The sequence below is a fragment of the Rhipicephalus sanguineus genome, chromosome 9 (genome assembly GCF_013339695.2).
Source record: "Rhipicephalus sanguineus isolate Rsan-2018 chromosome 9, BIME_Rsan_1.4, whole genome shotgun sequence".
Classification (NCBI taxonomy): Eukaryota; Metazoa; Arthropoda; class Arachnida; order Ixodida; family Ixodidae; genus Rhipicephalus; species Rhipicephalus sanguineus.
This window is the reverse complement of record NC_051184.2, coordinates 2,204,553-2,228,732: the sequence shown is the minus strand read 5'-3', so window position 1 is coordinate 2,228,732 and position 24,180 is coordinate 2,204,553. Positions and strand designations below refer to the sequence as shown.

Genomic DNA, 24,180 nt, shown 5'->3' with positions numbered 1-24,180 from the left:
TCATGAAAATTTCCTTGGAATGTCGTCTTTTAACATTTGAATTACCTGCTAGGCTGAATGTTTTCATTGCTTTTTCTACTCAGCTTGCTTTGCCATCAACTTGTTTGCTCTACTTCTTACGTCGCATGCTGTTGCAGATTATCAGGAAGAGCAACTCATCCCTATGGTTAAAGACATTCTTCGTGAGTGGGGATTTCCAGTATGGCCTGTCATGAGACCGACGGAACTTCCTTATATAAACTACGCGGAGCTACTCGAGGGCAACGTCTCTGTGGCCATTTTTTGCCGTTGATGTCGGTCAAGATCTTAACGACACAAACCGTTTCATCATACAGGTGCGTGTATCAGACGAGATCTAAGGCTCTAATCTTTCGACGCACAGCTGCGCCGGCAACAGCCTACAGCCAAAAGCAGAGGTGGTAAAGTTGGTTCGCAGTCACATTCGACTTACATAAGTATGCGGCAGTGATCCCTATTCTGACAACACTTATAGCAAGTTCATTTCACAAATGTTTTCTCAAAAAGTAATTAAGTGGACTTCGAAGACTACAACGGTTTTCTTAATTACACGGAACTTCATTTCTTAATGACGATTGCAACGGAAGTTCATTTCTTAATGACATACCGGTTACCACTTTTCGGGTGAGCATATAAGAGGCTCAAATTGCCTAGAAAAAAAAGGACATTTAGGCAGAGCAGCTCGAAGTTGCATAATATATTTGCTAAATAAACTGAAAATGCATGCCCTCAGTGCATATAGCTACGCTTGCCTGTCGAAAACAGTACGAATATGCCCACCCCGGTGCCTGCAAATTCCTTCCTTTTTTTAAAGGACTGTCTACCAGTCCATCATCGCTTTTCTGTTTTGTACCGCAATAGAAAGCGTACCGCCTGAAGTGTCCACCCTTGCAGCGGTTTCTCTGGAAAGTGAGAAGAAATTTTTAAAATAGAATTTTTCGATCTGCGTTCGGTCTTCTTCCATTGGCGGTGAAACATGCCCACACCACTGGTTGGTCGACGCGATGACGATGTGCCGGTAAAAATTAAAACTGAAAGCACATGTGATTTCTGTAGGATTACTTTATTTTCGCGGAACAGTAATGTAATGAATGTAACAGTCGTGTCCAGCGCGCTAGCGATTACATGAAGCCTTATTATACGATTACATAACACTTGTTTTGCTGTAATCGAAGTCTATGCGTTTATTTTAGCACTGCTGCCGCAATTCAAACCAAGTTGATTCATCAAAAGAGACAATAAATGCACGCCTTTAGAGCGCAGCCCATGTGAGATATCCTAACAATACCGCGGCACAGTGCGACCAGCGCGGAAGGCCGCATGGCATAGCGCATGAGTTGAAGCAGACGAAATCGAAGACGGCGCCGCAGGCAGTATCACCAGGCGCCTTTTTGGATGCGTGAGAAAAAAAAAGCAAAAAATTACTCTCTCACGCAACCGAAAGCGGCCTCAAGTGCGTAAAACACAATTTCACGTTATACAGGTTTGTTTTTAAGCAAAATGAGTCTACCTGCAATTATTTCTTGTCCTACCACTAGATTGAACCACATCGCTGTTGGGTGACGCTAGCGGTCATTCTTTCATGATTTTCAACATCAAGTTAAAAATATAATTCCTTTCTTATAGGGCAAAATCATGCTCGTTGCCGCCGATGTGACGAACGATCTTCTCATTTTCACCACAACCAGAAAAAATTTTCCGAGCGGTAGACAGTCCCTTTAAGTACGGAGTACATTTGGGGGCCCGACCTGTCGTATGCTGTCGTATGATGTTATCGTATGCTATCGTAGCTTGGCGCAACGCACGCAAAACCAAGAATAGCATAACCAACTACAGCATATTGAACGCGCGCTCGCGCCAAGGAGACTTAAGTCTTCTTCCTCTCGTTCTTCGAGCGCCGTGATGATGATAAGTGAGGAGCACTTTAGGGGCCCGGGCTGTCGTATGCTGTCGTCGCTTGGCGTAACGCAGGCAGAACCACATATAAAAATAGAAAAAAAAGCAAGCAAAAAATAGAGAGAGAGAGAAAGGGAAAGACAGGAAGAAAAAATGATGGAAAGTTGTAGTTAGCTCGAACGTTAACATGTTTGATGCAGCCCTGAAAGAAGAAGACGAAGACACAGAAAGCACAGGACAGAAAAGAAATTGGGGAGGGGCGAAGCATGTAGGGAAGGGTGTGTCACCTCCACTAACGTGAAACCTGTGGAGGGGCGAAGCATGCAGTATGCGCCGGTGTTTCCCACAGCAGAATCACTACTAATGGGCAATGAGAGATAGAAGAGAGATTAGACATAGATACCCGCAGTCCGCTTTTTAGTTAACGTGCAGCTGCGAACCTTTATTGTTTAACTACGCACAAGAGACATCCCCCACCGGTACTACATTGCTGGTCAAAACCCAGTGTCTACATATACGCGGTGGCCGGTGGACGGTTGTGCAGCGCGAGCACTCGGTTTTTTTTAAGGGGCGAAGCTCCTTAAGGCGGCACCCGTTCGTCCCTTGTAGTAGTGCGTAACCAGTCGTAACGCTAGTACCAGATCTTGACCTCCAAGGTGGTGCCGGTGGGAGATTTTTCCTGTGCGTTGATGAACAATAAAAAATTCGCAGCGTGCGCGTTAACTAAAAGCCGAATTCTTCTGTCTCTCATTCCCCATTAGCAGCCATTGGCATGTTCCAGTAGGAAACGTTAGTAGAAGTGTAAGTGTTAGCTAAAAGCCGACTTCTTCTGTCTCTCATTCCCATTAGCAGCCATTGTTTACCTCCAAGGTAGTGCCTGGTGAGATTTCTCCTGTGCGTGATTAAACAATAAAAATTTTGTTCAAAACGCCGTTGATTGATGAAATAAACCAACGAAAGACGCCAGATGTTTTCTAAAGCAATGGTTTTCTAAACAATGAAAATTCACAGCGTACATGTAAAATTAAAGTGAGCTGCAAGTCGTCATAACTCATCGAACCTTTAGTATAAACGCGCCCGATCTCACGTCGGTGATGATGTACTGGGCAGAATTCACGGAAGATTCACGGTTTACCGATGAACCTCCGCAGCTTCGCCCACTCATCGTCATTCACTCAGTGGATATGCTGTGATTTTTTTTTTTCAATCAAGACACTCGCTAGGAGACACTGCCTGCGTCGGCGCTGTCTCTCGCGGGCGAGGGCGCGTTCTCGTTCCTTGCGAGCTGGTAGTTCAGCATTCATCGCAGAAAGAGCGTTTCCATAGTCAACGTGCGCCGTTCGCTCTCTCTCGCCACACAGCGAGCGCTGAGGCGGTGGCGCCCTCGCTTGCGCTCAAGCAAATGGACCGCCACGACAGGACACGACGATGCACGCCGGGACTCTAAGGTGCTTCGCCCCTAAAATACAAAGAGCGAGAAAGAGAAAGAAATAGAAAAGGAGAGAGGAAGAAGTAAATGCAAATAAAGAGAGAAAAGAAGACAGGAAGAAGAGCAAAAGAAAGAAAGAAAGGAGGAAAGAAAGAGAAAACCGAAGAGAAACAAAAAAGGCTGCCCAGCTCCGCACTTCCTTCAGGCTTGGCAACACTGGTGCGAAGCCGCCTTAATTTTTTGTTAATCGTAGAGTTCTGTGTCCAAGATGTTAAGTTTTATACGTCGCATCGCGTTTATTTTGGTTCCTAGTTATTTTATACGGTAAGCACAGTTCAACAGTAATTAAATAACATTTCCATTATGTGCTTTATTTGTACATGGCTCGTTTCACCAGCTCGATGTTTAATTGTGAAGCATGCAGAAATGCATTAAACTTTAAATCGGCAAAGTGTTGGGTTGTTAATCCCCATGAATACATTATACAGTTGGTATGGCTCATAGATGGCATTATTAGGCGCATGTGGTTCACGTTCTTATTGGTGTGTGATCAAATTGTCACAAGAAAACTCGAACCCTAATGTGACTGATTTCGAAGCGTAACAATTTGGCTTTTCTATCATTAACTTCGCAGACGATGCCATTTTTTCGCACATGTAATGTGCGTCTCCTTCAGAAGCGCGCCTTAAATGGCCGAACAAAGCACTCACATATAATTCAAAACCGGCTCGAAAAAAAGCAACAATACACAGTAGGAAAATGTGGTGAGATACTGCTAAGCCCGCGCTTTGCATGCGGTCAAATAAAAACAACCGCACCTGGTCACACGAAATTTGCCCGTTTCGAAACTGCACCTTGCTTGTCTTTTTAGTCTCTTCAGTGACCTTGCTTCACTTAAGGCGCAGCGGTGCGGTGTTATGGGATTGCTTGGCACGCGACGCATTAACGTGCGCGGTGTTTGTTGGAGAAGACGAAATGAACGAATTCTAGTTATTTCAGCTTGATTATAACGCGTACATCATTTATGCATTGCTAAGAGAAAAGGCGGCTACTGTTTAAATCTACTAAAACGTGGAGGAGACATCTTAACATTTTTTTTTTAACTTAGAAAACGTCACAAACTCATACAGAGTGAAGAGGATAGGATTAACTTTGCCATCTGTAACGTGATACATTTGGGGCGTCATTTAACGGGTCCTTTATACCTTATCGCGTCGCCCGTAAAGCTGCACACGCGTCACAAACGTCTACACGACGATCCATGCTTCACAAGAAGTAACTGTTGCAGCAGAATTTGCTTATAACGCCTTTAAAGGGGTACTGACACGAATATTTTCAGTTGTAGTTTTTTTGCGTCAAATGAAAGGTCAAGTCCTCAAGAGCCTAGAAAAGGTAGTGTTAAGCGCGAGTGCGCCCTGAAAAAGTAATTACAATATGTTTTTAAAAGCTAGTTTCGGTTCCTACTGTACCCTGACGTCACAACACGGTATGAGCTTCTCGTCACGTGCTCGCACAATATGGAGTGACGTTTCCACAGCAGCCATTTTGGAAGTTTTGATGACGTACAAGCGGCCATCTTGGAAGTTTCGGTACCTGACCTCATCACAACAAGCCAGACTGCTGCGTTAAGTCACCAGAATTTGCACTGTAGCCTGACGTCAAGCTAGTGTCGATGTCAGTAGGTGCGCCATGGAAAAAATTAACTTAATATCAAATTAAAATATCTTATCAGCATTTGCTGAGCTTCACACTTGCTCAGAACCGTCTCTGCATATAGGAGATATGTATGGCAGTGTAAACTCGCCTTCGAAAAAAAGGTGTCAGTACCCCTTTAAAACGTCGGCAAGCTCAAGAATTTTCTCAACGTGCAAACTATCTCCACATTCATGCTATTGTAACATCTTTCTTCTTTTTCTTTTTTTTTTTTTGCAGTTAGATGAACTGCCATTACCTCTTTTGGGCAGAGAGCAGCTTCTATACCCAAGTGCTACAGATTTCAACAAACGCATTGTGCATGCATACTTGTTGCTTATTGCCACAGCTGTAGTTGTTCTGAATCCAAATGCTACTGTATACGACGCTTGGATTATCGCTGAAAGAATCTTCGTGTTTGAAGCCCGCCTTGCTTCGGTAAGCACACACGATATTGCTTATCATTTATCTGTATTACTGTTTTGTGTCACTCAGCGCATTAAACCTATGCAGTATCACATTCAAGAATACCTTTTCGTTCAACTTTTTTTTCTACATTACAATAATAGCGTATAACTGTAGGCGAAAACAATCTTAGTCGGAGCGCCAAAACCCCTTGACGATGCACGTTATAGACGATTTTCCGCAGCTGGTTTGTTCAATCAAAACTAGATGTCGCTACCGCACCGTTGCCGTCTCCATGGCCATCCCCATGCAGCGCTGCTCAATATGTATCCATCCGCGTCGCGTCGTCTGCTCGGCGTTATAGCGTCTGCGCGCACGCGAGTAAAAGCGAGCAGACGGCAGTGCCGGAAAAGTAAACATGGCGGCACCTGTGAATGCAGTTTCCTTCCGCCTCGAATTTATCACTTCGTCGCCCTGCGCTGTGTGGCCCGTAAGTTCAAAACCTACGCATTTATTTGCTTTATATTCGCGTCCTGAAGCTTCCAGAGCAATGTACTCGTCGTTGTTTTGCAGTGTTTCCAAGATTCATTCTCATATTGTCGGAGAGAAGGCTTAGCAGGCATGGCTAAATAAACATAGCTGATCACAACAATAAAGACAAAGCATACATGACGCTTTTTCTGCAGCGTGAGCTGACACAAAGCGATGGCCGATTTTGCCATTTATTTATTGCTGTGAGGACAGTGGGCGAGTAGCAAGCGCGAGTTTGGATCGAAGCGGGCTGTCGCTTCTGCATGGGTGCTGCCATGTTGGCTTGTTACCCCAATACTGGCGGTTGCTAATACAACAATTAAAAGCATACATCATAAATGCGAAGTAGACTAAACATATCGCATAACTTTGAGGCGATTACATGTAGAACTACGCTTTGCTGCGCAAGCATGTGACTTGCTTACACCCTGCTGCAACCAGCTTGTGTGGTACGGCCACGGCCGCTTCGCTGGCCCAATGCGTTTGCTGGGGCAAATGGTTGGGGGAAGGCCAGCTACGATCACGTGATCAAACATGGCAGCGCCCGTACACCGCTGCGGAAAATCGTCTACAGTAATGAAGTTAAAGAAGCCTTGAATGAAGTACGGCACTGCGCAATCCCTATGTCTAGGACGGTATCCGAAATATTATAATGCAAGGAGCTATGAAGAGATGACTTCGTAGCACTAAATCAAAGCAATCATTACTTTATGACGGCAATGCACAAAGAACATTCTTAATAGCGCCAGACCTCCTACGACACATAGAGACGTTACTTCAGACTTCGACAGGAAGTAGCGTATACAAACAGTTTCCTGCACGATATACAGCGATTTAGCTCACCGGAATGCTGCTGTGGTCATGGATATGACAATGTTCGGCACATCCTCTTGGAATCCGTAATGTACGCCAATGAAAGGGGAGAAAATTAGAGAAGAAACTTGCAAGTTTGGGCAGACGTCCTCTCACATTACAAAAATCACTGTAACCATGGCCTTAAAAGCATCTCTGAAAGCAAAAGGCGAACATTTTCCTGAAAGACTTCTTAGTGCACACTGGACTAGATAAGCGCTTGTGATGAACAGCTACGTGTTGCTATCTACGGAATGATGTGCTGGTCCTGTAGACTGTGGGCAGAATTACAAACGTGTGCGTGTGAACGCTTTATTGCAATGTGAACTCGTGCACGCGAACAGTACATTACCGTGTTAGTTTTTAACATATTTCAGTTTGCTATATGCTTTTTTTACTTGTTCATCTTTTATCTTGGCTAACCACGTTTTTTTTCTTTTTTCGCTGCAGAACTTATTGAAATAGGGTAGTCGAGGTCACACAAACCTCAACCAGAACAGAAATTACATAGTTTAAAGCTAGATTAAAAATCCTTGAACAGAGAGTGTGTCACTGGAGCCAAAGTTTCGACAAGTGGCCTTGTCTTCTTCGAGGAAGCAAAGACAAGGCGAAATACACATGTATCTCTCCTTTTCCGTCGTCCTCCTCGCGCATTGCACCTCGAATCATGCTAAAACAACACACCCAGTCATCCACCCTAACAAAGACTGATATCTCGCCGCTGTTGCATTTTCTCCGAGTTCCCATGGATGTCTCTCTTCTCAGAAGCCACACACAAAAAGTTTTGCAGAGAGTCGTATCTGTATCCCCAGCATAGGTGGCATAAAAAGGGCTGAAACGTATACAATCATTAATGGTAGATGTCATGTAGTAATTAGTAATAAAGATCGCTAGCTTCCCTTTTCGTCAAATTGTACTGTAGCGATAATCATATTTTTAAGACGGAAGCATCCGATACCAGTCAACTTTTTTTTTCTCTAGATGACAGCGAACCCGGATGAAAGACGAGACATCAATGCGCTTTACCAAAAAACCACCATCGGTGACCTGATGAAAGAAGTGCCGAACGTAAGATGGTTCTCTGTTCTAAATATTAGAAAAAATGTGCGCTCTTTTTACAGCCATGTTTTTTTCCATTACTATTTTTAGAGCTCTTGTATGACAGTACAGAGAAACTCATTTGAACATAAATCCTTCTATACCACAGTCTCTTTTTTTTTCCTTTGTCAGTGGACAAGAAATAATGTTTCTATTTTTTTTTTAGATACCAGTTTTGCCATGCTTAAACCGTACGTTTTCGCTGGTGAACATAACGCTGAACGAGACAGAGGAAGTCGCAATATTCGGGATGTCCTACTTCAAGAAGGCCAACGATTTTTTTGGTTGCATATACGACCTGTAAGTACTTCTCATGTAATACGTTTGAGCATGCCAGTCACGCTGCTTATCGAAACGAATAATTCATCTCTGCAGAACGGACATGTATAACCTCGCCGGTTGGAGACGCATCTTCCAGCTTCTACTGCTGACGTCGCAGAGATTCGCAACTGCTTGGCAGCATCTACTACAAATCGCGCAGGGCGTGCAAAAGCAAACACCGCATTGGCAGTATTGTCTTGGAAAAGTCACGGGCGCGATGCCTTTCGTGATCGGCCGAATGTATGTCGAGAAGAACTTCAACGTTTCAGCGAAAAACGACGTGAGTGCGGTATCCATACGTAGCTCTAAACTGCAGAAACCCTGAAAATGTAGTTATATAATGTGCGAAATTGCTAAAGGATGCCCTCTGCGGGAATGTGCTCAGGGGCGTGCTTGCTAAAGGACTTACTTTGTAACACTTGTAGTAGCGTGTTCCTCAATACTGTAACGGCAGCGCTGCATCATGGAGGAAAATGGTTATAAGATGGCCAGGGTCGGCGACGTTATCCTCTGTTTTCCGCCGTAGCTCTCATTCGCCTCAGACGCATTTGTAGAGTCTGAACGGGAGTGGCTGTTTGCGTAAGGGGTCTATGCATATTATTATTGCGATAGCAATTATATGGACAGTCTCGGCTGGTTTTTGCCGCCGTCGTCATGTACCGTATATGTACAAGTACGTATATATATATATATATATATATATATATATATATATATATATATATATATATATATATATATATAGTCCAATAAATATATCCATATAAAGTCCAAAGAAAAATAATTCAGAAAAACGCTTCCGAAGCGCAGAATCGAACCAGGGAACTCTCGCTCCGCAGCGCGTGGCGCTAACCACTACGCCACAAAACGCAGATGCTTCAGGTAGCTAACGGCGAGCGTTATATACACACCCTTTACCGCGGTACTCAGAGACGGCAGGCGTTTATAAGCGCTTTTTCATTACCAGCGAGATGGCGCGAGGAGCGCAACGGGCGCACTTAAAGGCGTCGGCCAGCTCGCTCGCTTCGTCTAACATTTGCGCAGGGAGAACCTTGCCCTTCCGCTGTCTGCTCGCGTGGTAGTTGCTGCCGGGGCCCGTGATGTTTCTGCAGCCTAGCAGCGCGTCCATCACGGGCCGCTTTTCTTGCTATCGCATTCATTGCGTACGCCGTTGCGGCGAAACTGTGACTGTTTTTTTGTTAGACGACGCAAGCCGCAAACAAATACACATACCATCGAACGAGAAGAGTATGATGGACAACGATAAGTATGCGATAGAGCATCACGACTTCAGAAAGGTCAGAAAGTGTTGCCTACTTTTTACATGAGAACGCAAAAAGGAAGAGCTGATTGAAGTATGAGCTTTGACGATTTATAGTAACAGTTGATAATTCTATATAACGCTATAAAACTACTGTCAGAATTCTCACCGCATGATAATGCATAATTGTTTATTATCGTATGAGATTTACCGGTGTTGTTTTGCGACAAGTGCAATTATTTATTATTGTATTGGCGTCTTTTGCTGTTTTTTGTTGCGTGATGAACTACGCTATATCGCATCATAGAAACGAAAATTTCACAAGGTGCACTACTGGGACCTTATGCTTTAGCCCTAAGACATCCTCAGAGGTCCCTTTGTCCTGTAAATGTTACATAGAGAGAGACTGACTTTTTACACAAAAAAACAGGTTGTTGCGGCAGCGTGCGTAACCACTGGCATGCAAATCTGTATAGTGATCAGGAAATGTGTTTAAAAGATTCCAGAGAAGATAAAAATAGCGAAAAAAAGAAAGAATCTAAATAAATATAAAATGCGCACGTGAACCTGATACTAATATATACAAATGCGATGACAGAATGTTTAGTTGGCAGGGTTAGTTGGCCGAACGTACTACCACATGGGCCCGAAAAGTAGGAAAAGACAAAACTGCAGTAACGCACGCGAGATTAGGACTCCAGTAAATACAGGACACAAAGAGAGAGAGAGAGAAAAACAACTTTATTGTTAGAAGGGTGAGCGATCTTCCTCGTAGCGTGGAGCCCTTAGTTCACGGACCCATTGGCTCGAGCCACTCCACGTGCCAGCTGGATCAGCCGACGCTGCTCCTGCGGCTCCGAGATGGTCAGCGCAGTCTCCCAGGAGGAATGTTAAGGCTGGTTCACACCGGCGACTAGCACCGGTCGCGCGACTAAGTTAGTCGCAAAGCGACTGGTCGCAAATGGTCGCAAATGGCCGTTTTGGTCGCAAAGCGACTGCTTTGGCTCAGTCGCTCGCTGCTCGATTTTTCAGTCGCGCGACTGCAGTCGCAAACCTCTGAACCAATCAGATGAGCAGGAACAGGACATCAGCCTATTTTACGGGGCAACGGCAATGCGAGCTGTATACGAGCAGACGTGAATTCTATATGGCGACGGTTATAAGTCGCACGCAGGTGTGAACATCGGTCGCTTTGAGTCGCTTTTTGACTTCCAGTCGCAAATGGTCGCGCGACCATTGCTAGTCGCCGGTGTGAATTAGCCTTTAGGGTGGAGAAATAGGGGGAAACCCGGTGGGTGTGGACATTTCCAGATGCAGCGATACACAGAACACGTTGGCGAGTACCTGAATTATTATTCTGATTTTGAACAACCCTATCATATCACCGAAAAGCCTCGGATCTTGTTCATCTTGTAAAACGAAGTCAAGTAACGCCTGTGTTGTGCAGAAAATTTGCGCAGTTATTCGATCACGATATGATAGAGCAAAACTAATTGATGTGCCGCCTTCTAGCGGTGATTAGCCAGTTTCTACACTCTAGAATTGATATAACGTTTTTCGTCATTCCTCTTTCTTTTCGCTTCATCTCAGGTGGAAGCGATGATAAAAAATATAACAACGACCTTCAAAAAGTCACTTTCTTCGAGACCGTGGATGACCGGCGACACAAATGAAACAGCGCTCAAGAAGGTACCGCATTACAGTCGATTAGTGGATCGCGTTATCTCAGCAGTTGCCATTAATGGCCGTCATTCACTCTCTCAAAAACTGCATGAATCGCACTGCTCTGTTGCATATGTTGTTGCAGTTTATAAAGAAGTCACTTGAATAAATTGTTCTTGTTGAACGAGTTATCTGGTTAACCTCTAGCATATGATGTGATGTGATATGAAGTGATGTATCCTTACAAATGAGTATCTCTGCATTTTTGTTTATTAGTGGTATGTCACGCTTGCTCTCGCTAACAATTATATAACGTTGTTTCATAGCTTTATGTAGCATAACATGTATCGTTTTAATGCTTCACTTATGTGATCTTATACACTGTATAATCCCCCCCTCACACAATACTCCTGCTGGAGCTTGTGGGGGTTTTGTGAATAAATAAATAAATAAATAGACAATTGTTATGTTGGATTCGACGTTGTCTCTACCCATCCGTAACAGCGAAACCTTGCTTGACCATGATCATCACCCGCTCAGATCCTTAATGGTTCGTTCGAAACCAGCAGGCTGGTGCGCGATTGCGTTGGTCAGACACCTTGACTCTAAAAAAACCTGCGTGAATGCATCCTGAATGTATTTTCTACACCACAGTCGCACGAATATGATAAACAGCGAGTAGCCTCTTTTCTGAGAAAGCCTATAGGTAAAAAAAATATAGGTTACCATACTGCTATGTTCTTCTTTTAACTCAGTTGGAGAAAATGACAAACAAGATCGGATTTCCACCGTGGATTCTGAATGACACCATTATGGAAAGCAAGTTTCAATACGTAAGTAAACATTAAAGGTCAATTACCAAGGTGGCATGGCTGATAATTCAATGCTATAAGAACCTAACTTTCTTTTCTTCGTTAAAGGTTCAGCCGTTCAACATAAGCACACCATTCTTTAAAATTGTATTATTCTTTCAAGAAAATGCTGCCATTGGGACGCTGCTCTTACTTAGGAGGAAGCCAGACAGGCAGAACAGGCACGTATTTTTGAATGCATTCTTCGGAAATAATTTCGTTGCTGTAGCTTTACACTCACAGCGTACACACTTATGGGCAGGCTTTCTGAATTCTTGGTGTTGGAAGATTTAAACAGTATCGTAACCATCCAAATGCAATCAATTGTTATCAGAATGAGAACAATTTCTGAATGCAAATCACCTCGTAATATACAAGAATTCAAGTGTAAAATTTTTACTCTGTGTTGTTTAAACTTCGTAACATTGTTTTTACAGCTGGCTCACCGCACCTGCAGTGGTAAACGCCTTCTACAGCCCTACGACGAATGAAATGGGTAAATAAATTTAGATCAGCTGTCAGCTTTTAAATATTTATATTGCTGTATTATGCCAAAATTTACTACTCAGGAACGGATAACAGAGTTACCCTGTCGACACGAACGACCTGATGAGGTTTATTTCACGCACAAAATATTTAGTTACACAATAGAGAAGTAGTGAGTAATTAGAAATATAGAGACGCTTCAGAGCACCTAATCAAACCTTAGCAGAAGCACAGTGCTTCAACGCTTCTGGAGGACACTGGCAGTAGGGACGTTATATACACAAAAGAAAAAAAATACTACATTATAAGCACTAGTTTCAAGATGTCTGTGCCAGAAATATTTGACACAATAGTTTTCCACAAGTAACTGCCTAACAGTACAGCGTTATAGTGACTGCCACTCTACCTCAGTCAGAGCAGTTTGCGTGGGTGGACGGATGTCTAGAAATAGTGCTTGTCGAAACTCTAGTGCTAAGCAAATACATCTTTTATAACGGGGTGTGCTACGAAGTGAATAAAATTATTAGCGACTTCATTCTAATGAGACAGCGTGGCAATGAAACAACCTATACCTATGAGCAACAACAACACCATGAATGAAAACCGCCGCTCGTAGCCATCATGGTTACGAGGGGCACTGACTAACCTCCCAGCTTTGCACGCACAGAAATACAAGGAAAAGCGGACGAGAGCACGATCGCCGCCATATCTCATTTCTTAAGAGCATCGGACGCGTAATCGGAAGGTTGCAAGTTCGGTCCCTGCCGGCGGCAAGTAGTCCTTTCGTCCCCTTTAATTTCTTCACATTTTTGCCATAATCACTACAATACACCTAAAACAGTACAATTAATGTCACCTATACCTTCCCTGGCCTCATAATCTGTTGGTTTTCATTGAGGTTGTGTCAAACAAATAAACGAGTCCTCGAAATTTCCTTCTTTCATTAAGAACACCCTGAAGGGCTTTAGTGCTACACACGCACGCGCCCCCTCTACTCTACACGCAAGCTTCCCGTGCTTTATTTTATGAAAGTTAAAGAAACGGACACTAATGTGCAAACGCTCCGTGCACGAGTATTGCTCCCTCCTACTGCGATGAGAAACAGTCACGCGGTCACACGCGCATCAGTTGGTGAGTCGCATGTATTCTTAATAAGCATAAACATTTACATAAACCTGCGCTAAATACATTACGTGAAATATTTCTGAATTACTAATGTATTCATACATTTCAATTATTTCTTAGTGTTGTACTACATTTCACTGTATATTGTTGTATATGATTAGCTACCATGCTTTTCTATTATTATATTGTGTTGATATTATTGTTTCGTGTAGTTTACTGCCAGAATTACAGGTGTACTATTGCCGTTTTTTTTTCCTTGTACTTGTAGTATTACAATTTCTTTTCTGTAAATAAATTTGAGTATTCTGTTAGTGTTGTTTGTTGTTAGAAATGTGTTTATTCAAAAATCATTCCCTGCTACGCTTACACGGGTATTGTTATATGCTTTGTTTATGTAAATATTTTTTTTTGTACCATGTGTGATATATCTTGTACATTTGGTGCAAATATTTTCACCTGTCACTTGTTGCCATGTAATTGGTCTTCTGGGCCCTAGTCAAGCTGTTTCATTACAGCTTTTAGCCCAGGAGACCATCCAGAATGTAATGTTTTCGTTTTATTCTGGAAAATAAAGAGAATGAATGAATGAATGAATGAATGAATGTAATCAGAACAAGTATTCATTAAGAGCATGCTTTGATTTGACGCGCGATTTATCGACTACACGTGGACCCTCTGGGCAATTGCATTGTGCGTCATTTTAACATGGTAACCTTCTTTCAGTGTTTCCGGCCGGGATACTTCGAGACTCTTTTTACCAGCACGGACTACCCCCGTACGTAGAGCCTGTCTGCTCGTTCAACTTGTCCATCAGTACGGGGTAGCCTAGTGGCATAGCCTGGCTGATTAGTCCCTTGCATTTTCCCTTATGGCTTCTGTCTCTCTCTCTCTCTCTCTATCAATAAAATTGTATCGTCATTCATGTTAGTGATGCCCGTTTAAATGTTAAGGTCATTCCTAAATCTAATTTCTCCGGCAGGTCTGTCAACTATGGAGCGATTGGCACAGTGATCGGACACGAAATGATACACGGATTTGACAACACAGGTGAGTTTTTGAAGGGGATTGAATTCTTTAGTGATCATTTGCAGGCACGTACGTCGTACGCCCGATTTATTCGAGAAACGGCGAGGAAACGGTGCTTGAAATTGGGAATTTCATGAACAGGTGTGAAGAACAACCTGAGCCAAGCGAATACGAACTACCGTTACGACACTCAAAAATTACTCAGTAGGTAGCGCGTCACTCGCTGTTCAGTCTCGTTAACATGCTCAACATCGAGGGCGCGTGTTTCACCTTGTTATAGCATCGTAAACGCTTACACAAGAAAACATGGCTCGCGATAACAGAATGACAACGACGACATGATGACGAGGGTGTGTTTGCGTGGTAACTACAGTTATCGTTTGCATGGCCTGCTTAATTCTTCTGCCATTATTTATGCTGATTAGGTACTGGTTTTCATTGCGCGAATGGGTCAAGGTAGCAGCCAGCATGCGAAATAAAAAATGCAGAAAAGACTTGCCTTAAAAACAGATGTGCGTAAAGCGACGTTTGAGAGAAAGGTAGAAGTACGTGTTTATGAATTAATGAATAAAATGTCATCCATCGAAGCTGCGCAGCAACCCGGAACATCTATATGTAAGGAAAAGAACGAGCAAGGAAAACTTGTAGATCCTAGCAAATGTCGGAATCAGCTTAACGTCAGGTTGTTTGGGAGTGTGAAATAGCAACAATAGCGGGTGGGCCTACCACGACCTCGTCACGCTGTGTTCACTGGATCTGTTACAATGAAGAAACTGATGTTTGACTAAAGTGGAGCCGCTGTAGGAATTAAGTAAAGCATGGCTAGCCTTTCCTATGCAGCTTTGAAGTATATCGCACTGGCTATTTTAAAAACATCGTACGCTAACCGAATCTATGCTTGCAAGGATAGTTCAGTCTAGCAGAGATCGACGGCGTCCGTTATTTTCCTACCTTGACATTTCATGACACCCTCCATGTGTTCCTGCCCGGGTTCGCATCTGCTAGTTAGTGTGTTGCAACAACTAACATTTCTTTTATTATGAAACATATGAGTATCACGTGCTGTCACATTAGCAGGTGTATGGGCTTTGGAGAAACACACAAATTGACGATCAGTTATGCATATATTACGCGGTGAATCTTTTTTTTTTTTTGTTTACTCTAAGCAGACATGGAGACGCGGGCAACATTGTCTGGCTACAAACGCCACATTACATGAGTCGGCTTACCAGGGCCTTAACTGCCTTCAGGCCAATCATCGTATCTGCGGTGATGGATATAGTTCTTTTTCTGTGCTGTATATCCCGGGGATGCATGGCAGCACGAGACTTATCGTGTTTAATTTTTATCGAACATTCTTTATTAAAAGAATCCAGTGTTGTTTAGACATCACTCTCCAAATTGTGTAATGTAGGCATTTAAGAGATGCTTGAATCGACTTCCTGTGCTGGGGTTTAAAATTTTAAAATACAATTTTACAGGCAAGCAGTTCGATGAGGATGGGCGGCTCAGAAACTGGTGGAGCAATTCGACGCAAAAGAAGTTCGACGCCAAGTCAAAGTGCTTCATAAACCAATACAGCGCCGTCTTTAGTGAACTGGCCAACAGAACGGTGCGTACTCAATGGGAGCTAGCCAAAAACCACCACTTCGAATGTTCAAGCTCTTGTACTAAACCTGACAAACATTCTCACACGCTAGCCAGAGGGTTGTCCAAGAATGTTTTTTTTTTACAGCGAAGGTGTATACGTCTCATTGGTTGAAAAATTTCGTGACGTAAACCCAAAACTCCTATAGCGCGCACGTGCCACAGAAATTTGGCAAATTCCACTACTCACCACACAGCTAAGTTTGAACAGCGCGATTGAACGCGGACAGAGTAGAGCACGCACACACACACACAGCGCTGCTTTCAACTGGAAATGTTTATTTTCATAGTGGCGGATATATATACATACGCGAGCAGGTGAAAACAAAGCAAGAAAGATGCAGAACAAGGACCCAAACGCGCATGTTTTGCCGCAGTCACAACCTTTTGCCACCAAACTAGGGTGACGGATCGAGAAATGCCATTTCCTTGTCGGACAGTAACAAAGATGGCGTGCTGACACACTTATCATTCATTTTTTTTCTATTTCACAGGCTTCAATAACTTCCCCTGTCAATCTATCATTAGCCTTGTTGTGAATACTCGTTTTTTTCAAACATCTGAAAACAGCTGCATTTTTGACAGTGAATAGCAAGGTGCCCTGAAATTACTTTTGTCACATTGTATTTGTGCTCCTTCAACCTTTGGTTAACAAAACGGCCAGTCTGGCCAATGTACACACGATCGCACGACAATGGGACCGAATAAATTGCGTCGTCTTTAACGCAATCCATAAATTTCTCGCAATGCTTAGTGGAACAGGCGATATTTGTTTTTAAATGCGAAGCATTTCTTAGCGAACTTCTGCGACTTTGAGCGTATCTATCTATCTATCTATCTGTCTATCTATCTATCTATCTATCTATCTATCTATCTATCTATCTATCTATCTATCTATCTATCTATCTATCTATCTATCTATCTATCTATCTATCTATCTATCTATCTATCTATCTATCTATCTATCTATCTATCTATCTATCTATCTATCTATCTATCTATCTATCTATCTATCTATCTATCTATCTATCTATCTATCTATCTATCTACTATCTATCTATCTATCTATCTATCTATCTATCTATCTATCTATCTATCTATCTATCTATCTATCTATCTATCTATCTATCTATCTATCTATCTATCTATCTATCTATCTATCTATCTATGTTTGGACGCTCTTGTGGTCGGCTTCTTGGTTTTCACCAAAATTAGCGTAGAAGTACATGAGTGTGTCACGAATACGATTCACAGGTCATGACATGAATACCATGACTTGCCTCCAGCGAACGCCATGTAACGCTTTCCAGCAGTCATTTGTGACACATACCCGCATAACCCGCCCCATGGTGGTATATGGGTATGCACCACAGGTGATTCGCAGTATATATCAACCCAGGCACCGCGAGAATCAAGATCTTAACGCGAAAGCGTTAATGAGCTCGTGTCACAGAAAGTGCGGTGCTGGCGTTGACGGCTTTGTCGATGAGCGAAAAGTCCCGATGGAAACAATGAATAAAAATTACAGCTCTAGCAGGAATCGAACCAGCGCATTTCGTGTGGCACTCAAGTACTCTGCCACAGGGCGAAGCCATTGCTGCAAACTTAGCAAAAAGACCACACACAAGCGTCATGCCGGGGCAAAGTCACCTGTGGTTGTAGTGTTGGCTATAAGCTTTTATAACAATCCCAGAAACGTTGACTACGCAAGCTATTGTCAAACCTTCCTCCAATACGCCGACGACAGCTATTTGCAGCATGTACATCATTGGACCGTAGCGTGTACTTCTTTCGTAACTAAATGAATTGTACAGCGCAGGATACAAGACGAAAGACGGAGAAGCACACACGGACTTCATCTTTCGTCTTGTACTCTGCGCTGTACAATTCAATGTGTTATGAATCAAGATCAACTAGCCCGGCTGTCCATTCTGTTAAGTGCAGTTCTTAGCCATAAAACTTACATCTCTGCTCTAACGTGAAGGCCGACGTTACGGCGGGCCATGAGCTACCGCTTACCACGCCAGTGTAGTTGACGTGCCTGGCAAGCCCACGTTAGGCGCACAACTGCTAAATTTAAGCAAAGACGTCGATCCACTTCGTTTGGATCGCTTGGCTGAAACTGAAAAAAACCAGCATAGGCAGCTGCTCGCTTACTGCTTCGCGTGAAATCGATTCCCACAGTGTGTGGGATCTGCCGGAATTTTTTTCTAAATATAAATCAGCATTTATGTTTTCCCTTCCAGTTGAACGGCGTGAATACGTTGGGCGAAAACATTGCCGACAACGGGGGACTCCGAATGGCATTCAGGGTGTGTATTTGTTACAAAGTAGTCTGTGGATTCGCAGGGTTCAAGGAAAAGTATCACTCCAAGATTTCGGCGTAAAAACAAACATACAATGCGTGTATCAACGCAATTGTCGTCCTTGAGCTTTCTTAAAAACTGATGCCGCTGAAAGCCTGAATGGTATTGAGTTTCAAACCAGCTTTAATCTAGCACGAAAGCTCAGTTAAAGGCACGATTAAGAGCGCAGTTGTGTTGAAGCTTTCGAAAACTGGTGGGTATAACACTCAGTCGAATTAGGCAGCAGGGCCATAGCCATACATTTTTTTCGGAGACGGTTCAACGATACCTTATGTATGTTCATGCGTGCGTTTGTATGTGTAAGTGTATATCTACACATGCAAAATTGAAAATGCTTGCCCCCCACTCCCCCACCCCCTGGCTACGCCCCTGTTAAGCTGCTAAAACGCTAAGAAAGAGAATGGGAAGAAGAGGGTAAATTAAAATGTTCAAGAGCAGCTGATTAAGACTCCGTTGGAGTAAACGTTTTCATAAGGAAACTTTTCTGAGGGGTGTTCGCCGCCACAGAGAAGATGAATCTACTCGTCAGAGCGCTGCCTCTAGAAATAGTCTTTTTACAAATACTCAAATACTCTCCTTTCAGGAAGCTTACATGAGCCATTGCAAAAAGTAGAATACAAAAGGACTGTTTTAGTGCTCACTTGAATCCGTTTATTAGGTGACAAATGCCTAATCTATTCGCAAGTGATGTAAGACTATAACTACTGAGACGCCTAAATAATCACTTGATGGTTGTATTGTTCGAGAAAGTCAAGACATGTCCAAACAATGACAAAAGAAAGTGCGAGTGAATTGTACTGAAATTGGAGGCACTGAAAGCGGCGAAATCCGGTAATCGGTGACACCCGACTGAATTACGTGAAGTGGTCTTGAACGTTTTAAGAAAACGGGATAATTTTTGTTTCACACAACACAGCGGTGATTGCAAAGCTCTGGAAGTGGGAAGGGCTTTCGCTCTTCCCTGAGTGAGCATCTGAGCTGATGACAATGTTGAAAAGCGGTTGTGAAAGTAGTGCGCTCTTTTTCAGACGCTTGACCAACAACTGAAAGCGTTCGAAACGCCGGACGTTCGCCTTCCGGGACTAGAAAACTACACATCGAAGCACCTCTTCTTCATCTCCAATGCTTACGTAAGCCCTCCGTACTTCATTTCTGCATAGCCTACAGCAACTACAGGGCATAGAAAAACATCAAGACGGGAATAACTTTAGGTACAAAACTAAGCGACAGTGAGAATTTAGGATAACACGTAGCGTTTGCTTCATGGATTGCCTTACTAAGCACGATGACACCGGTTCGATTCCCGCCGTGGCCAAATACAAAAACGTTCGAGTGGTTACACGTGAGTGTGCGTGAAAGAGCATTACCTGATCAAAACTATTCCGGAGTCCTCACTTTACGGTATGCATCAATGGCATATTGCATGGTATTGGCGCGTAAAGCCATGCAGTTTGATTGTAGCGATCTTTCAGCCAGTTTTGAAAGCTGCGAATATACAAACTGCATACACGCTAGGATTCCTTCTGAGCCACTTTTCTTGTCACGCTAAGGATCACAAAAGTAAGGTATTCGTCTTGTACAAAATACTTGCCACAAGACAAGAGGCAGATAACGTTATTGCAAGCGGACTTTTTATTAAACAACGTTTTTCATAAACTCGAAGACGGCTATATCCAAAAATTGAAGTAGAACCACTTATTTTAGACCGCTTGTCCTGTGGCCTTCTCCATCTGGTCTAACGTTTGTCCTCGCCTTGATTTCCTTTGTCAATTTCAGACCATAGTAACATTCCTGTCCCTCATGTGACGTCATAACTTGTCGACTTATACTCAACTGTACAACGGCTGGCCACGCGGAGAGTACGGAAACTCGTCTGATTAAACGTGGAAGGTTCAGATTAAGGGGCAGCATCTGGATTACTCTATTGTAATTGCCTACACACCAAACGCATATCTTGGTACGAAGAAAACTATCATAAATTTTAATATTTTTAAAGTTTACAACCGTGTCTGGTCGCTATCACTTTTTAGTGGCACGAGCACCGATTGGGTTACTCTTATTTCTCTTCCATCTACTTCCGGTCGAGCATTTACTTTCGGTTTTCCAAATATTCAGAAAAATAAGTCTTGTACAAAATAAAACTGGTACGAAATCGATGGTTTTCGTCCGAGCTAAGAGTTATAGTGGATACGTATGATATCGGAACGTAAGTTTACTTAGGATAAGGGCCAATTAAACTGCCACGATAATTACTTAAACTTAACTGAATGAGTTCATTCAAAGAGCAGACTGTTTACTTGTGAGCGTGGCCTCTGAGACGGTTTACATTGTACGTGGCCTCCGAGATCCCCTTCGGCAGCGCGACGAAACAAAAGGTATGTACACATTTGTGCGAAAATACATTCGCTCATGTTCCATGTGTCAACAGCGTAAGACATTTCCTCATTCACCCGGTCAACTGCAGCCTCTACCATGTCCTGCACGCCCATTTGACCGTGTTGGGATTGACCTATACGGCCCACTTCCGTGCTCTGTTGCTGGTAATTGATGGGTGGTTGTAGCTGCCGACCATCTGACAAGATACGCCGAAACGGCAGCGCTACCTTCGGCTGGTGCTCGTGACGTTGCCACCTTCATCTTGCATCGGTTCGTCCTTCGTCATGGGGCACCACGGGAGCTACTGAGTGACAGAGGTTGCGTGTTTTTGTCGGAAGTTCTCCAACAGCTTCTTCACTCATGCCGTACAGTGCACCGCACATCAACGGCCTACCACCCTCAGACGAACGGCCTAACGGAACGTTTCAACCGCACACTGGGAGACATGATTACTATGTATATTGATTCGGACCACTCCAATTGGGATGTCATTCTCCCTTTCGTGACGTACGCATACAATACTGCGACGCAATCCACAACAGGCTTTTCCCCATTCTTTCTTTCGTATGGCCGCGAGCCATACAGCACCCTTGACACAATACTGCCGTACAATCCCGATGTCTCAGAATTCAGCCCAGTTTCCGAAATGGCCGAATATGCTGAAGAGTGTCGTCAGCTCGCATGCTCATTCACGGCGGATAATCAAGCCCTCCAAAAAGATCGCCATGACCGTGATGTGGCCTCGGACACTTTCCCCGTCGGCTCTCTCGTGTGGCTTCGACTGCCTTTTCACTCTCCTGGCCTGACTCCCAAGTTTGCACCGAAGTATACCGGCCCTTACCGCGTCATCCAGTGCCCCTCTCCTATCACCTATGTGATTGAGTCGGTCCAGCCGTCCACGGACAAGCGCCGTCTTGGTCGTGAGACGGTCCACGTCAGTCGCCTCAAGCCCTGTTACGGCCCTCCTGTCCTCTCGTCACCTTGAGTCGCCAGGATGGCTCCTCTTCATCGCCGGGGTATTGTAGCGGTGAAAGAGCGAGGCATTCACCAGTGGGATCATCTCTTGGTGCAAAGGCGCGAGCGCTGATCGCGAGCTGTGGTTGCGGATCCTGCTTGTTTCTCGCTGGACCTGCGGTCTGCCTGCTACCAGACGTCGTCAATAAACCCCCTTGCACGAGGAATACACCACGCCACACGGACGCCTACGTGCCAGTGCCACAACCAGATACCCAAGTCAAGGGTTAGGGTTGCCTCCAACATATTCTTTCTTCAGCTATACAGGTTACAAGAAACAATTGAAGTAAAAGGGGGCGATAACAAAATTAATCCGTAAACGAGTTTCGCGTTATTGCGTGCTTGCTGCTTCTTCCGAGCTTTCGGTCGTTGCTTATGTGCAGATAACTGTAGTAAACTAAAAAGACAGCCAGATATATACGGAGAATGCAAATAAATGGATTCGACAGCGTAAGCGAAACGTATCACGATTCAAACGATATCTCGCTCTCTAATCGCGTGCTTACCTCCCTATAAACATATGGTGCGACAGATTTTCTAACTGTTTCAACGTTTATTTTTACTATTTCATTCTTCTCGCAGTTATGGTGCGGAAGCAGTCGTCCAGATGCCCTGCGTCTGCAAATCGAATACGACCCCCACAGCCCCCGCAGACAGAGGTGACATTTTTTTCCTGCTCTTTGTTTGTACTGAGTCAACGTTCGTTTCCTGACAGCCCATTGAAAACAAAGCTTCTCAAACTAAGCATTCATCGAAATATGTGTGCAACTTTAAAAAAGATACATTTTTAATTTACGCGTTTGTAACGTTCGTGCTGGGAACATGCCTTGAAGAGCTTTACCGATAAAACATTCGTGCAGTTGCCGCTTGATTTCACGCACTTGGCGCTTCACTTTACCGACTACAGAACTGATTAACGCGGTCTTTTCGTGAGATCTGCCGCAATTATCCGGTTCTAAAGCTAAGCCAGACAATGATGATGATAATGAACTCGAAAGCAGTGCCACCTGTTCACTCAGGGGAACTAGCCAAGAATAGGGTCTTGAGAACAGCAGAGCAAGATTCAAGGAACCCTGACGAAGAAACAATTATACAAAAACACAGGCGCTATGTTGTGTGTATAAACACACGTAAGCGTCTGTGTTTTGTGTATCATTGTTTGTTTGCTCGTGTTTCCTAAATTTCGCGCTACCGTTCTCAAGATCACGCACTACAACCAACTAGCTCGCCAGTAGCATCTAAGCAACGATAGGGACCAACGATAGGAAAATTGTAGAAATGTGGTAATGGTACGGAATTTAAAAAGAATATTTAACCTTGATAAACACGTGGAAGAGAGAAGACTATAGAGTTATGAGGCAGTTATCAAATAAAGAGAACTCCAATGATAAGAGATAAGGAACACCAAATGAACGAGGAGATTAAGATTGTATTAGCTGCTTCGAAACACACTATTGCCTATAGATATTATGAATCTAGGAACATAAATGCGTGCCAGAACATGATTTCATTGTCGCGTCGTTGTAAACTTTGTGAGGTGCTTCAGTTGTGGTGCAATTTGAATGTCACAGCTTATTTTTACAGCTAACGTATACACTCGTTGGCGGTCACGCAGCTGCCGCTTTTTATAGTAACGCGCAGTAGCATTGTTTCCAGAATAAGAACGGACTCTGAAATGCATGACAGACATGATTATTGGTGTTCACTACTGAAAAGAATGACTAAAAGGGCGGGCCCAAGCAAACTTAATCGTGTCTACTGAACGACAATAACGCTAGCACAGATATCGCAATGTCTTACACTGATGTTACACTGATGTACATATCGCCTCTTCTTCCCTGTTTTCTCACTTCTTTCATTTTTACAGAATAAACGTCTCTTTAAGGAACATGCTTTCATTCACTACGATATTTCGTTGCAACAAAACCAAAAAAATGACCTTCAAGCCGAAAAGCAACGAGACTTGCGTGCTATGGTGACTTAGCTATAATAAAGGTATATTTTTTCCAATCGGCACTTTCGTAATCTCTGGAGTGTTTGCGGCGTAGTGAAACGCGACGGTGGCCGACGTGTCGGGGCAACATCCCCACGTTTACAAGGCGAAAACCTTAGATGCCTCATCAA

The 24,180-nt window shown here is 43.6% G+C and overlaps 2 protein-coding genes across 2 annotated transcripts; both read left to right on the top strand.

The window, feature by feature from the left end:
* Positions 1–143: 143 nt before the first annotated feature.
* Positions 144–12,507, top strand: LOC125759896 (endothelin-converting enzyme 1-like). Its single transcript, XM_049419332.1, has 9 exons — positions 144–335; positions 5,276–5,473; positions 7,805–7,891; positions 8,088–8,221; positions 8,297–8,522; positions 11,094–11,192; positions 11,921–11,998; positions 12,086–12,202; positions 12,454–12,507. The coding sequence occupies exons 3-9, from the start codon at positions 7,805–7,807 to the stop codon at positions 12,505–12,507; spliced, it is 795 nt and encodes a 264-aa protein (XP_049275289.1). The 5' UTR covers positions 144–335; positions 5,276–5,473.
* LOC119404446 (neprilysin-1) lies at positions 12,456–24,066 on the top strand. Its single transcript, XM_037670939.2, has 8 exons — positions 12,456–12,512; positions 14,351–14,402; positions 14,607–14,674; positions 16,135–16,265; positions 18,547–18,612; positions 19,695–19,796; positions 22,639–22,715; positions 23,924–24,066. Exons 1-8 carry the CDS (start codon positions 12,509–12,511, stop codon positions 24,033–24,035), a joined length of 612 nt encoding a protein of 203 aa, XP_037526867.2. The 5' UTR covers positions 12,456–12,508; the 3' UTR covers positions 24,036–24,066.
* Positions 24,067–24,180: the final 114 nt, after the last annotated feature.